Here is a 16,456-nt window from a genome sequence, read left to right as displayed (position 1 = left end):
TGCAAGCATCCCCTTGGTCACAAGGGGTAGAAGGGTCATTAAGAGGATCAAACAAATGGAGAACAAGCAAATTCAAAGAATTGTGGTCTCCCGCTTTCAGTGTCTTAGTGGTTGAGATCCAATTTGAACTAGAAATAAGACACAGAGTCTACACATCTATTTCATATTTGGATATTTTACAGGAAAAAGGTCGAGGCCATGAAATGCAAAATAACATTACTGTCTGAAAGGTGTCATAAATAAGCTTTATCTTCTCTCATTTAAAATTATTGCCAATGAAAATAAAATTTGAAAAAGATTGTAAGGTAAACTTAATTTAAGGTCAAGGTCATGAGGTCAAAAACCAGAGTACATTCAGGAAGGTCTTGAAACAGGTACTGGAGTAATGCACATGTCAAATAGAATTCCCTATCCTCCCTTCTTCATAAGTTAACAGCAATGATATTTTTTTTAAATTAGGTTAACTTGAAGGTCAAGGTCATGGGGTCAAATGTCAAGCTTGAAGGTCAAGGTGTCCAACATCATATCACAATCAAAAACTTCTTGTCACAGATGATGTACTTGTTAAATATGAACACTCTATCTTCTCTCATTTAATGTTATCACCACTATTAAAATTTTTAATAATAAGGACAAACTTCAAGGTCATGGGCTCATATGTCATAGCATTTTCATAAACTTCTTGTCACAGGTAATGCACATGTCAAATATTACTAGTGAGCGTTGGCTCACAGCCTTCTTGTTTTTCCTATAGATTTCCTTGCAAACATTTGATCCCTTATTTTGCCCCTACCCCCAAAAGCCATAATTTGAAGAAGCTTGAATTTACACTATATCAGGAAGCTTTCATCTTATCTTCCCCAGTGCTTCTTGAGAATATTGCTACCAATAAATATTTTTCCCTATGTATTCTGATGTAAATGTGTCACACCCTACCACCCAAGGGCAATGATTTGAACAAACTTCAATCTACACTTTTAAAGGATGCTTTCATTTTAAGCTTCATCTTTTATGGCCCAGTGGTTCATGAGAATATTGCTAAATACTTTTTCTATGGACTCTGATGTAAACATTGACCCCCTATTGTGGTCAAACCCTATCCCCAAGGGACCTTGATTTAAACAAACTTGAATCTACACTGTATATCAGAAAGTTATCACATGTTTTATTTTTTCTGTCTCAGTGGTTTTTTTGATAAGATTTTAAATGAACCCAACAAATTTTTCACAATTTCTAAATTATCTCCCCATGAAATAGCATGTGGCCCCTTCATTTGAACAAACTTGAATACCCTTCATCTGAGGATGCTTTGTGGCAAAATTTGTTGAAATTGGTCCAGTGGTTCTTGAGAAGAAGCCGAAAATGTGAACAGATGGATGGTAGACACTCTTTGATCTGTAATGTTCACCTGAGCATTTGGCTCAAGTGAGCTAAAAATCTTAGGATGCCAAGACAACTCTGCTGAGAATTGCAATCCATGGGTCTCTTGTCTGATTAGCTTAACCAAGTCACTCAGTAGACCTATTTCTGTCTATGTGTGTCAACCATAAACTTACAAACATTTCAGCTTCTCTAAAATGATTGACCACTTGTATATGCTTTTAAAAGATCTACTGGTAATGGTGAAAAAAATTGTGAAATTTATGACAAAGTATTAGGATGCAAAATTAAATGGTGAACAGTGATAAATCTATGAAAACAGTGAAACCTGGATATCCCCAGATTCAGAGCAAGTCAACACTTTCTGGAATTCCAATATTCAGATTTTGTGTAACACTTTCCATGACTGTTCCAATGAGCTCTCTAATTTTGATGGAGTTCATGTATGGTTTCTATGCTAAATGTCTTTAAGTGATGTAATGATTTACGCGAAGCGGATTATAAAACAGCATAAACTGACCCAAACCAGGTTATACTCGAATAATTTGGCCAAGAGTTAGAGTCATTCCTTATAATTTAATTTTAAAATCATTAAATAACTATGGGTGTAAAATTTCATTGCTTTTTATTAGTTCAAATTTGCCACTCCACAATACAACGGTAGCAACGGAAGTGATGGGAAGCGAGGGGAGGTAAAAACTGATACATAGGCCTAGCAGCCTTGTTGTTTGTTTACATGTGGTAAGATCAAATTATTGTTTGAAGTAAAAGGTACATTTATTAAATCTGGAATTTTCCATGAATCACGAGGACTGGAAATGAGAGGATTGTATGGATACAGATGATTCAGCTGGTTGTCAGGGGGATATGTCCCCATACCAAACCAGGTTATACAGAAATAATTTTTGTTTCTTTTTGGATATTGACCAATCAGAGGCTAGAATACAAACAAAATTAAATTATTGTGCTGTGAAGGCCACAGTATTTGTTCAACATCATCTACAGAAGAGATATACTGTAACTTACTCACTAGTTTTATAGATTCTAAAAATATTTTGTAGATGAATGGATAAGAATGGATAAGAATCCAATGAAGACATTCACCAAAGTCACCTTAAACAGGATCCAAATAGTGTGCCTCTTCCTTTTTTGTCCAATACCTTATCAAGATTTTGATTTTTGCTCTTTCTCTCTGACAATCTGCCACCATCATACTCCATCAATTTCGTGACCTTTGATTTCCACCTTCTATTCATGAATGTGATTGACAAATAATCTCTAATCAGAATTAGTAACAACTTCTTTTCATCACAAATGACCTTTTTGTCTTTTTTGAAACAAAAATTTATTTCATTAGATACAGCGAAAGAAACAATACCATTTAAGGATTTTGTGGAGGTGGAAAACATGAAATTCAAATGATGACATTAGAAAGTGAAAAAATTTTCTGCAAAGTGTTTATTATCAACATGATAATTATACTACAATGCTACACAGCAAGCTAACTAGAAATACATGTACTTAAACATTACATGTATCTAGAAAATAATCAATTTTTACTTAACTACCGGTAATTCTTTACATAAAAGCTCAACTTGGTAACCAAAATGAAATTTTAAAAAAAAAGTTCTTTCACTGTTTTCCAACCATTTGAAAACAAACGGATCCATCTTCATTTTTCACTGCCAGAATAATATCTCTGCCCAGCTGTTCCAGATTGGAGATGTTACCATCAGGGTTCATGATGATGTACTGCTCGCCAGCATTTTCAATGATAATCTGGGATTCATCTACTGCTTCCTCTATGACGTTTTCTGTTGCGTTGGCCGAACATTCCAGAAGGCTGACTTGACTCTGTGCCTCAGAAAGGTAATCCCTTGCTTTCTGTGGGGATTCCCCAGTCACTATAGACGTCACCGGAACATCTACAATGGGTGTCAGTATCTGTTGCAGCTTCTGCTGAGCATCTGAATGAAACTGGTAGTCTATCTGTGAAAGCTCTTTGAAATCTACTTCAATGGATTCTTGTTCTTCTAGTGTTGCCGATGCCAAATCCAGAACATTTTGTTTCTTCATCAATGCTTTGGGCTTTCTGATAATGGTTTTAGTTACCATGGATGTATTTGTCTTGGGATCAAAATGGTGGACATTTCTCATGTGTCTGCGCAGACTGCTCATTCTTTTTACTCCTTTTCCACATAAATTACATGACAATGGGCATTCTGTTGTGTGACACAGCATGTGTTTCTCCAGGTTATACTTGCCACAGAATCCTTTCTGACAGATCTTGCATATGAAGACTGGTCCATATGTCTTGGCTTTTTCCAGGTTGCCCACATTCAGTTCATGTCTTTGCGAATGTCTCTGCCAGAGTTGTCGGTCTTTAAACGTCTTTCCACAATCAGGCCACTCACATTCATAGGGTCTCACATCACTGTGTGTGTTTCTCATGTGAAAAGCAAGGTTCCCCAGTTGTTTAGTACTGTATCCACAAATTTCACAGACACATGGTTTGGCATCTGAATGTGCAAATCTTAAGTGGAACTTCAAAGATCTCTGACTGGCAAGAGCTTTTCCACAGGTTGGGCAAGTTACAAAGTCCTTTGTAGGGTCTCTCTTGTGTACCATAAAAATGTGATCTTTCAGATTTTCCTTCCTTTTGTACTTCTTACCACAGATATCGCACATGTATCTCCTGTTGATTTCATGCTTTGCTTCTTTGTGTGCTCTTAATTCTTTGTTATTTCTGAATCGTTCCTTACAGACGTGGCAGGTCATTGGAGTGTCAGAGTTCAGTACATCTGCCTGGATGTGATGAGTGTCTTTGTAATGGGAGTTTCTGTGTGAATTCAATGCAGAGGTCTGCTCAAATTCTTTACTGCATACTTCACACTTGAAGGGAAATTCATCTTTGTGCATGGTTGACATATGTGCTTTGAAATAATTAAAGTTCCTAAACAAAATTCTACAGTTCATAATAGGACACAGTCGTTTGTATTTCTTCTTACAGGTTGCAGCCTCAACGTGTTTTTCACATCCATCTCTTTTCTTGAATTCCATTTTACAGAGAGTGCAAACATAACACTGTTCACCTGTATTACGTATTCTGACTCGGATATCTCTCTTGCCATCCAAGGCACTTAAAGGAAGTCCACAATGACCAGTGTCCACCATATGGTCACCAACATCATCAATATGACTGAAGGTCTCGTCACATGTGTAGCATTTGAACTCCTTCCCCCTGACATGATTGCGAATTGTAACTTGCCGCTTGTCCATCTTTTTGAAGGTATCAATTTTATCCACATCGTCTGCATCCTTAGATTTATCTCCCCTTTGAGACTCCACTTTAAGAAATTTTTTACTTGATGAGAAAGGTTCAGTAGCTTGGTTATGCTCTACAATTTCCTTGTGCTGTCCAAATAAGTCGTTATCATGAATTCTCTTGACATGCTGTCGCAGATTTTCATTGTAAGTGAACAACATGCCACAGTAGCCACACCTCTTTCTGCCATCCTCTATAGGTCTAGGTGGTGGGACATGGCCATCCTTCTCGGAATTGTGTGCTGCAATATGGGAGTTCAAGGCAGCTGTGTGGAAGAAAAGTCGCTTACATCCTTGAACTGGGCACACAAATGGAAACTCATCTCTATGTTCTGTAGTCATGTGGTGGAAAAACATGTTGTTCTCAAAAAACAATTTCTTGCAAGTGACAATTGGACAAGATTTTTTCCACGGCTTTTTGCAGACTTTCATTGCACAATGATTTTGGCAGTTCTCCTTTTTAACAAACTCACGCTTACAGAGGGAACATATGTACAATAAAATCCCCCTTTTGGACATGGAAGATTGCCTGGTGACTTCAATTTCTCCATCTAAACTACCCATCTCCTCTCCCATATGGCCAGATTGTGTCATGTGAAGCTCCAGGGTTTTCATTGTCAGAAAAAAACGATTACATGTTAAGCATGGAAAAGGAGTGACTTTCATCTCATCATGCTTGGTTCTCTTCAAATGTTCAGCTAATCCACTTTCACTTCCACAGTCTTTCAGACAGAGAGTACAAGCAAAAGGTTCATCATAATGGGCCTTCATGTCTAATTCTTCCTCATTATCTGACCTGTAAAGCTCTGGCAGATCTGTTTCGTAATCGTCCAGTTTTTTGGATTTTCTCCGTGAGGACCTCTTTGATCTTCGTACTTCCTCTTCTTCTTCAATGGGTTCAGTTTTCACCTCCATATTCTTTTCTGTGACTTCAGTTTTCACCTCTTCTTCTCCCGCCTCAACTGAACCTTCTTTATCTTCCTCTTGCTCACCCTCCTTTGTTGTATCAGCTGTGGTACTCTCTTCTTTGTTTTCTACCTTTACTTTTTTCTTCATAGCAATTAATCTCTGCCTGTATTTTATGAGCTCTTTCCTTCTCTTAATCTGAGCATATCTCCTATCTTTATGAATCAAACCCATGTGAGCATTTAGTAAACAAATGGTTTTATATTTTTTCTGACACACAGTGCAGCTATAGTGACCAGATGATCTGTGTTCCAATGGCAATTTATTCTTCTTTATGACTGGTGCTTTAGTGGTGGTATCTTTTTTAACAATTTCTGGTTTCTTTTCCTTTGGTGGCTCTTTCTTCAATGGCGTATCATCACATTTTGGCCTCTGCACTTTTAGCGGATCTTTTCCAAGAGCAAGCAAGATTTTGGTATCATCAATCAGGATTTGAGCCCATATTTTTGGGTGTTCCACTCGAATGTGATTCTCCATGACTTCTTGGGAATCTGCAGCAAATCCACAATTGCTGCACACTAGCCTGTTTGATGTCTCAATGTTCTCACTGCCATTATCGACCATTTCACTTGCTTCATCATTTGACATCGTAATTAACTCATCAACTGCATCATTGTCAGTCTGATTTTCATCTGTATCCAATCCCTCGTTTCCTTTGTCCTTGGCAGCATCTTTAATTAGAGGTACCTTTCTGATCTTTAAGTCCCCAGCTCCAATTCCAGATCTTCTTCCTTTCTCTTTAGGTGGTGCATAACCCAGAGATTCTTTTATCTTTTTCTTTACTGGACGACCTAAAAGTATTTCAAAGGATGTGTATCAAATTTCACAGACTTTTTACAATAATAATCCCCCCCCCCAAAAAAAATGGAATAAGCACATTCAATTTTCAGATCTTAAATTGCATTTATCAAGTAAGATTTGGAGAAAGTGCACTGAAGTATAATCTACTGAGTAAAATAACTGTATTTAGAGAAAAATACAGCGTATCAAAATTTCTGCAGTAAATTTTAAAATAAAATTTATGTTACATCTATAATTCATTTTTCAAAAACCACAATTTCACATTTTTGATTGATATAGTCTACTATGTATAATTAGGGGTGATGTTTGACAACAGCTCCTATAGATATGATTTGATATAGCCTACAATGTATAATTAGGGCTGATGTTTGACAACAGCTCCTATAGATATGATTTGATATAGCCTACAATGTATAATTAGGGCTGATGTTTGACAACAGCTCCTCTAGATATAAACCCACTTACTGCTTCTTCTGATTCCCCCTGAGCTGCTGTCTGTCTCCTCCTCTATATAAGTCACTGTAACATATTGAACAGGTTAATCTCAGCTCCAGCTAATGAACATTTACTTTGTATGTATAGAAAAAGGTTTATATTTGATACAAAATTAAGAAATTATATCTTGAATTACTTCTTTAAAAACAGATATTACTGTGGAATCATCATTGTTCGTGGGGGACCAATGTTCGTGGCTTTCGTGGGTAACCCTGACCCACAAATTTACATCCCCACGAACGTATATACAAACATTTGTTTTATTATTTATTAAAAGTTACGATTACACAGGCTATTTTATATAAAATAACCGTTACCTTTGTGTCCATGTGATCGCGCATAAAGAAGACAATCTGTATGTGTTTATTTAAACAAAAAAAAAAAACAGGAAAAAAAATATTTTATTAAGTATCAAAGACATCGATAACTATATACAATAAGTAATTAAGTGATAAATATTTGAGTAGTCACAAACTATTAAGTAGTGTTTACATTACAGTCCAACACGCTCAAATGACCCTTTAATGAGGTCATTTTTCAGTGCAATTTTGGAGTGGGTGCTAATTAGCCAATTGGTTTCAGGGTAGATGTTTTTTAAGTCAATTTTGGCATTGTTGTCGTTGTTCTCATCTAGAGATTTAAAAACCTGTTCCGCGTACCACTGGTGAAAACATGATTTAAATTGTTCTTTATAATCATAATTTACAGGGACATCTAACGGCTGTAATTTGTCGGTGCAAGCCGCCGGTACATATAGAGGTTGAATGTTGTTAGCTTTTAATTTTTCCAATAACGATTCAGTTCTATGCACTGCGAAAAAAATCAAATATGACTTTCATTTGGATCAGGCAATCCTATTGTTGTTGGCGTGGAAGTCTTGATTTTTCCCGTTTTAAGCCACTGTGCGATGGACATTTTGAAATGAGATGAGTGAGGTAAAATTCAACAGAATATACACTTACTGCTGAGAAATAATCACTATTGTTTGGAGAATCTTATAATGATACATTTTGTGTTCACAAGAGAGATAACTCCGTATCATTTCAAATGAGCAACATTGACAGGGTTATCCTTCATTTTTTTAACTTTGAAAAAAAAAAAAAAAAAACGAAATAGAACGTGGTTATCAACGAAATTACGTCCCCATGAACCGGGAAATTTTTGGCTACCCACAAACATTGACCCCTATGAATAAAAATGATTCCACAGTACCTCTTGATGACTTATCCTGCACTTTTATCAGGAAATTTTTTGTCAAAGCATTACTCTTGCTGATAATATAGACTCATGTTACCCCCTCCCCCTCCTTTGAAATGTATGTTATCTACCTTCTTCTTTTCGTTTCCTTCCCCTTTTCTTCCCAGTGTATGGCAGCTTGACAGGGCTACCTTCAGTTTCCTCCAATTTTTCTTCTTTCTTCTCTGTCGTCTCTGTCTCCAGGGTTTTGGTATCTGTTAAATATAGAATATACATATAATTTTTAAACAAAAACAAAAAATCTCTAAAACAAGAGGCCCATGGGCCTAAACATTCACATGAGTGTATAATACAACTCTATAAAGGATCCATAGATTCTATAATAAAACAAAATAAAACATAGGTAATCAGAGATTACAGAGCTCACCTCAACGAATGTTGTCTTTAAGTAAGGAAAAGTCCCACACTAAACTAATAATCTAGGAGTGTGCATCCCTAGATGCAATATTTATGCAATTTTGGTCTGATAGGGCTTGCAGTTACTTGGGAATAGACATCTGAAAACTTAAAACTAGTCACTCATCCAGAAAATGTAAGTCAAATCCAGCATCCGAAGCAAGTTTTGAGATTGTTCATCCCTTGATGCATCATCCATGCAAGTTTGGTTCAGATAGGCCTTATAGTTACTTGGAAATGAGATCTGCTCCCAAAACTTTAATCTGGTTACTCATCCGGAAAATGTAGGTCAGATCCAGCATCCAAAGCAAGTCCAGTAGTGTGAATCCTTAGATGTATCATCCATGCAAGTTTGGTCAATATAGGGTTTATAGTTACTTGGAAATGACATCTGCTCCAAAAACTTTAACCTGGTCACTCATCCGGAAAATACAGGTCAGATCCAGCATCCGAAGCAAGTCCAGTAGTGTGCATCCTTAGATGTATCATCCATGCAAGTTTAGTCAATATAGGGCTTATAGTTACTTGAAAATGAGATCTGCTCCAAAAACTTTAACCTGGTTACTCATCCAGAAAATATAGGTCAGATCCAGCATCCAAAGCAAGTCCAGTAGTGTGCATCCTTAGATGTATCATCCATGCAAGTTTGGTCAATATAGGGCTTTTAGTTACTTGGAAATGAGATCTGCTCCAAAAACTATAACCTGGTCACTCATCCGGAAAATATAGGTCAGATTCAGCATCCGAAGCAAGTCCAGTAGTGTGCATCCTTAGATGTATCATCCATGCAAGTTTGGTCAATATAGGGCTTATAGTTACTTAGAAATGAGATCTGCTCCAAAAACTTTAACCTGGTCACTCATCCGGAAAATATAGGTCAGATCCAGCATCCGAAGCAAGTCCAGTAGTGTGCATCCTTAGATGTATCATCCATGCAAGTTTGGTCAATATAGGGCTTATAGTTACTTAGAAATGAGACCTGCTTCAAAAACTTTAACCTGGTCACTCATCCGGAAAATATAGGTCAGATCCAGCATCCGAAGCAAGTCCAGTAGTGTGCATCCTTAGATGTATCATCCATGCAAGTTTGGTCAATATAGGGCTTATAGTTACTTAGAAATGAGACCTGCTCCAAAAACTTTAACCTGCTCCAAAAACTTTAACCTGCTCCAAAAACATTAACCTGGTCATTCTTTAGCTGAAATTGCAGCATCTGAAACCTTGACTGGTACAATGAAACACACTAGAAGCATCCTCCATGCATCTCTGACTAATATATCCATAGAAGTACTTGAAAAGAAAACTGCTCCAAAAACCTTAACCTGGGACGCCGACGACGAGGGTATTACATATTAAGCTCCCCCTACTTCGTTGAGGTGAGCTAAAATTGATTCTGATATGTTATCCCAAAAGAAGAGAAATAGGATGATCAAGGACTGACAGGGATCAGGAAAATAATTAGTCTAGCACTCAGCAACAACTCATAAACTTGCCAGTGCTAAAAACTCCCATTTGTCACTATCACAGACTAAAAAAAAAGTAATAGTACCCAGTAATGTTTATCATATTGGCCTCTCCTGATTTATGAATTACATTTAGTGTACAAATATAAAGTAATTTTGTCTCATTACTTACAAGTATATCTGACCATTAAAAACTATTAAAAAGATACTTTAAGTACCAAACATTAAAAATTCTTGTATAATTCTTTATTCAATTTATTTACCAATCTATTACATTTATTATTGTGATCAATTATCATAGGTGAATAACTAAGGGGAAATAACTCCTCTAAGTAGAGTACATCAATAAAGCAATTGTATGCATACAATATGTATAAAAATTAATGTTGCTACTGGTTTTTTTTTTGGTTAACAACAATGTACACAAGAGAAATTTCCATAAAAAAACCATGATGACAAAACAAGCACGTTATGGATATTTAACAGGTGAGATAACACGACCTCCAAAAGCTAAACAGACTCTGAGGTGAGAAACATGTAAACATACTGGTTGATGATAATTTGTAACATGTTTCAAATTGCAGTATAGTCCTGCTACTCGCCTGTGTGTTTTCTTTTATAAATACACTGCTCTTGGTATTTTTCCCAGTTTTTTTTTTACCCAAAGTCAGTTAAGAGATTTTGGACTACCATATGTTACTTTTGCACATCCACAAGCTTTGTTTAAAAGAGACCGACTCTGGGAAAAATAATTTTACAGAGTGGAAACTTTTAACGAAGAATTATTTTTCACAAACAATCAGAAGTATTTTTTTTACCATAACAACAGGACCAAGAGACTTCAATAAGCTGCACCACAACAATCAGAAGTAAACAGTTTTAGACCTTGCTCACCTGTATCCCGATTTTTGGGTGGTCTTCCTCTTTTCCTCACTGGAGTTTTCTCAGTTACATTTTCTTTTTTGGCAGTTTCTGTTTCAATTCCCTTGTTGGTTTCCGACTGTTGGTCTTCATTTGGTACTGAAAAAAATACCAAGTTTACATTTAATTTCTGAATATTACCACCGTAATCTTTTTTGCTTATCTTTCATTTTATAAAATTTGTACAGCAGGTACTTGTACACATTAATACAATTCTAAACATCATCTTTTCTTCAATGCATCCAGACTCACAATCATCAAATATGGAATGATTTTCAAATTATACCTGCAGTTTTAATTTTAGGTGGCCTTCCTCGCTTTCGTACAGGTGCTGGAGATATTTCTGATTTTTCTGTTTTTTCATTTGCTGATTCATGAACTATTTTCTTTAGGACAGGCCCCTCTAGAAATTTATATAATTCAATATAATGATGTACCTATTAATCGATTATCTAATCGAAGTGGTCCCCGATTATAGATAATCGACTATAATTTTGATAATCGATTATGCAAACTATTCGTTAAAAGCAAATTATTCTTTTGATTTTTGATTCATTCTTCTTTGAATTTAACTAAATCCTGAATAATAATCTAATAAATGAACCCCATGATACAAAATATTTCAAAAATGTATTCTAGAAATCACTCCAGAATTTCTAACTAATATATTCTTCATCCAAAAATGAACAAATTTAATATTTGAAATTGATCAATTCTTAATCGATTATAATGCATCCGATCATTCCGAAAATGGATTATGAAAAAATCCCGATTTCCCATTACTAATTCAATAATTTGGAATCAGAGCACAATGACAAGCATAAGTGTTTCACCATAAAAATACCTTAAACAGAAGAGCTATTTGTTTGGTGGGGTGGGGCTAACAAGAGTGTATCTGTTTTTGGAAATTTCTTCAGTGTTATTTTTTTCAAAATAAAAACATAAGAATATTGCCTGACAATACCTGATGCTGTGGGTTTTCTGTTTTGTGTTTTCACTTCAGTAATTACATTCTCTGCAACACCATCTTCCAGTCCTTCAAATGGCATCTCATCTGCATCTGAATTGCAAGCAAAAACTATAGTATAAACACTAGAATAATTCAGCCCTTATTTTGATAAATAACTTAAGAATTTCTGCCAATAAAACTGGAAGGACTTGTCATCAAACATACAGACATACTTGTCTGACTGTTGGTTTATTTGTCCATAAGATACAGTTGAACTTCGAAATCTCAAACAAGGATATCTCAAATACCATGGATATACTGAAGATATGGAAGTCCCAAGTACTTTTTCTTTCACAATTTAACCCTCAATATCTCCAACACTTCCACTTGCATATCTCAAAGTTTTTTTCTCAGTCCCATCAAGTTTGATGTAATGAGGTTTGACTGTATGTCTCATTAAGAGATTTGAATGGAACAGATTTTGATGTAGCCTCAATTACAATGGAGATTCTGATTTTACTTTATAATTTTGTTGAAAGATTGCATCGAAATACATTATGCACAGGAAGAAGAAAGTTATACCTAGATAAGTTGAACTGGAAGAGCTATGCCCTGTTCAATCATCATTTTCTTCAGAGAGTAAAATATTGTTTTGATTCCAAGCATATACTGTAGACATAATTTTTTTATGTGTGGGATTTATTTATGCTATATAAACGGTGACAACATTTTCCATGGAAATTTGTCCCAGCATATTTAAGTTGCTTTTAAGGCATACAAAGACAATCCAAGAAATCTGTTTAATTTTAATTTTTTACACACAGATTGAACATAAATTGTGATTCTGCAGAATTAAATCCCGTGGAAAAAGTATGTTTACAGAATGTCAGACATTCTAACCTCAGGAGAAGCAGCTGAGTTATACTTGAAACCTTATTTACAATAGATGAATTATATTTGATACCTTATTTACAACCTATTACACTTATCCAAGTTCAAATATATGACCATTTTAGATTTGGGCCAAAGGATCATGAGAAGGATTATTTACCCAATGAGGATATTTTAAATGGTCAAAATATATCAATGATATTATTGATGAACTTTTGTTTTGACCTTGATTGAGACAAACATTTATTCTTCAGGTATTCAATGAATACAATCTTTTAAAAGCATGTTGTCATAAATCACATATGCAGCACCTTGTTTTATCTGGCAGATTTCCTCTAAATAAAGCTTAGGTTTAAAGTTACCAGATTGCACATTCAATATAATGGTTGTCATCATATTTTAAAACAGTAGAACTTCGGTATCTCAAATGTTGATATCTCAAGTACCATGTATATGTCAGAGAGAGAGAGAGAGAGAGAGGCCACTTTTTCTTTGTGAATTTCTAATCAAAATAACTTGAGTCCTAGGATATCTCTCAGTTTTTTCTCAGCCCCTTCTAGTTAAAGATAAGGAAGTTCTAATGTAGAGATTCACTTTTTGTAATAAAATTCACTTTCTGAAATTTCAGTAATGGAATACTTACACAGGCAGTATTCAAATCATTTGCCATACCTGTGCATCATTACTCCTTGACTAAGATTTATATGAAGAAACAAGATTTAAATGCCTATGGAAATTAATGTGTTTAACAGTGAAGTTTTCAAATTAGAGAATCTTTTAAATTTAGGAAACCTGCCCCCTAAATTTTCTGTTTTATTACCTTCACTCATATCTGCATCATCAGCACTTGAATTTTTGTCTTCACTGCCTATGAAATAAAAACCATGTTTTAGTATATTAAAGAAATAAGAAAATTCAATATTCTCTAGTTTAGTAGCTGAACAGCATGAACATAATTCTTCCCCACAATCTGACAATCATAATTTATGATATACTAAAGTATTTACCAAAACACCTCTGATGAAATGATCTAGCTACAGCCTCATGGTCCTTGAGGAATTCTTTCCCTCCAGATGATCCATCCATTCGTATTGCCTCCTTATCAGCTGTGATAAGCAAGCTCTCTTGTCCATATTCCCTCAATTTTCCAAGCTAAAAAAAAAAGGAAACAGTCGGGGAAATAAAATTATATGCAAATTTTTATCCATACAAAAGGAAAACGATGTCATAATAATCTGTAACAACAGTACATATAATACTCTTCACACATTCGTAATGTGATAGGAGATATATATAGGTTAGGTCTATTCAGTTGGAATCTTATTTTCTCATTAACATCATGGAACAAGTTCTTTCAGATAAACACAGTATGTCTTTATGTATGTTAATGCTAAACAACGCTCACCTCCCATTTTGATTATATATACCAGTAGATTTCAGATATATGAAGATTGATACATGCTTTGCTAATTCATAATTTCAACTAATACATGTAGTGTGTGCTTTGAACTGAAAATTAAATGAGCTATAATGAAAATTAAGATACTTTCAATTGTTTACATGTGAATACTGTAAACATACTTTTTTTCCACAGGTTGATATTCTGAGGAATCACAATTTTCATTCAATGCACTGGTAGAGAATTATGCTGAATTTTTAAGACTGCCACTATATATAGAAAATTTATTTAAAGTATGCTGGAACAAATTTCTGTGGAAAATTTGTTACCACTTAGATAGCATGAATTAATACCACATGGAAAAAAGTATTTCTACGGTATGTGTAGTATAAAGTGTGTAGTTACAATTCCTGAGCAGGTAAAAATGCTATCAATTTGCACTGCCTTAAACTGTTAAAGATAACTTTTTTGGGAAATAAGAAGTACCGGTAAAATGACAGAGTCGATAATACATAACATAGTTTTGTGTGTAACACTGTTAACAGAATTTACCAGTATTTGGATATCTTGTTGTATTGCCTCAGCACTGGTGTACATGGTTTGCTGTGGGGTCCATTGTAACAATGGCGTCCCCAGTGATAGTCCAGAGGTGGACACACCACTGGGATTCTCCAATACAATATCCTCTGTCGCAGCATTATCTGAGGGCAAAATATCTGGGGATAGAGTTTCACAATGCAGCTGACCTTCAAGAGGGATGTTGTCTACAGAGTCTGTGGGTATTGATACTACCACTACATTCTCCTCAGTTTGAAGATCTGTATGGGGTAAGACTTCTTCAAGATTTTCAGCCATCTAGATCTGTCAACAAAAAAAATGACAGTTTTCATACATTTTTTTTTTTTAAAAATGAAACTGCAAATAAAACAAATAGTTCATTGCTATCTATTTAGTATCACCATTGCTTATCATGATGGTTGACTATGAATTGCTGTAGGGAATAGTGAGATAAGACTGTGATGTTGCCATCTAATGATGTCACTATGTAACCAATTACATCATAATAGTCAACTTATTTGAAAAGAAAACAAGAATGTATTTAACTGTGCTCAGAACATTGGAGTATAGTCAGCACAATAATAATACTAATGTTTTGTTTAGCATGACAAATACTAAATTAATGCTTAAATAGTAGTCAGGGTATTGGGTCATGCACTAAGTTAAAAACCCTGACTCGTATTCACATAGTATATGCAAAACAAAACATAATAATAAACAAATTTACAATACAGTAAAATGCACTTATAACAAAGTGCCAGGGACAAAAATTTTGTTTGGTTAATAAAAGCATTATTCACTTTATCCAATAAGTTCCTAATATGTTTTGAAACTACTGGGAGCATAAATCACTTTGCTGTAAGCATTAGTTCATCATAGATGTGTTCCTTTAACTGTGTTTAACTGTAGTGTTTTATGTTGCATCAATAGTTTATACAGCAGCCAAATGGAGGAACTGTGAGCACTGAGCTCACAAATTAATACCCCCTGCCTCTCATATGTTTATAATGGCAAAGTCCATGTTTTGCTAAGGGAGACCCGAAGTAAGTGTCCAATCAAAAAAAATAAAATAGGAAATGCATAGCAGCACTATAATGTAATAAAGATTCTATGAAAGTATCACTAAATTTTATTCAGTGGTAGAGGAGGAGTTGCAGATAAGAGATGGATACCCCTCAATATCATAGAAAGAATGGCAGTGTTCTATGTTGTGCTACATGTATCAGAAACCCGAAATATGTGTGTACTACAATCAAAAAGTAAAATAGGAGGTCACAATGGCACTATGAAACAAAGATTCTGTGAAAGTATCATTATATTTTATTCAGTGGTATAAGAGCAGTTGCGGATAAGAGATGTATCCCCCAAAGCGTAACAGATGGACGGTTGTAGATGGATGGACAGACGGACGGACACCCCATCACTATACACCCACAACGCACTTTTCAAGCGAGGGTATAATAATCCTGTGACTCATCCAGTTCAAAGTTCATGGCTTAATTATGAGATTAATGAGGTTCCAATTAATGTATAAGATACTGAATATTACATCTAATAAGTCTATTATATACTTTATTGTTGTGGTAAAAATATTATCAAACATATTTAAACTATAAGTTATGCATTTACTTCTTTTGAACTGTTTTATAAGTTAAT

At 35.0% G+C, this 16,456-nt stretch overlaps 1 protein-coding gene across 1 annotated transcript; it reads right to left on the bottom strand.

Moving 5' to 3' along the window:
• Positions 1 to 2,819: 2,819 nt before the first annotated feature.
• Positions 2,820 to 15,097, bottom strand: LOC133197370 (zinc finger protein 729-like). Its single transcript, XM_061333367.1, has 9 exons — positions 14,795 to 15,097; positions 13,851 to 13,995; positions 13,664 to 13,711; positions 11,968 to 12,063; positions 11,290 to 11,406; positions 10,977 to 11,102; positions 8,295 to 8,417; positions 6,937 to 6,990; positions 2,820 to 6,461 (listed from the first exon to the last, which is right to left on the bottom strand). The coding sequence occupies exons 1-9, from the start codon at positions 15,095 to 15,097 to the stop codon at positions 3,013 to 3,015; spliced, it is 4,461 nt and encodes a 1,486-aa protein (XP_061189351.1). The 3' UTR covers positions 2,820 to 3,012.
• Positions 15,098 to 16,456: the final 1,359 nt, after the last annotated feature.

This window comes from Saccostrea echinata, unplaced genomic scaffold (assembly GCF_033153115.1).
Source record: "Saccostrea echinata isolate AGI-Se365-2 ecotype Australia unplaced genomic scaffold, CSIRO_AGI_Sech_v1 ptg000030l, whole genome shotgun sequence".
In the NCBI taxonomy this organism is placed as follows: Eukaryota; Metazoa; Mollusca; class Bivalvia; order Ostreida; family Ostreidae; genus Saccostrea; species Saccostrea echinata.
Note: the sequence above shows the minus strand (reverse complement) of the source record. Positions and strands in the feature narration are given on the sequence as shown.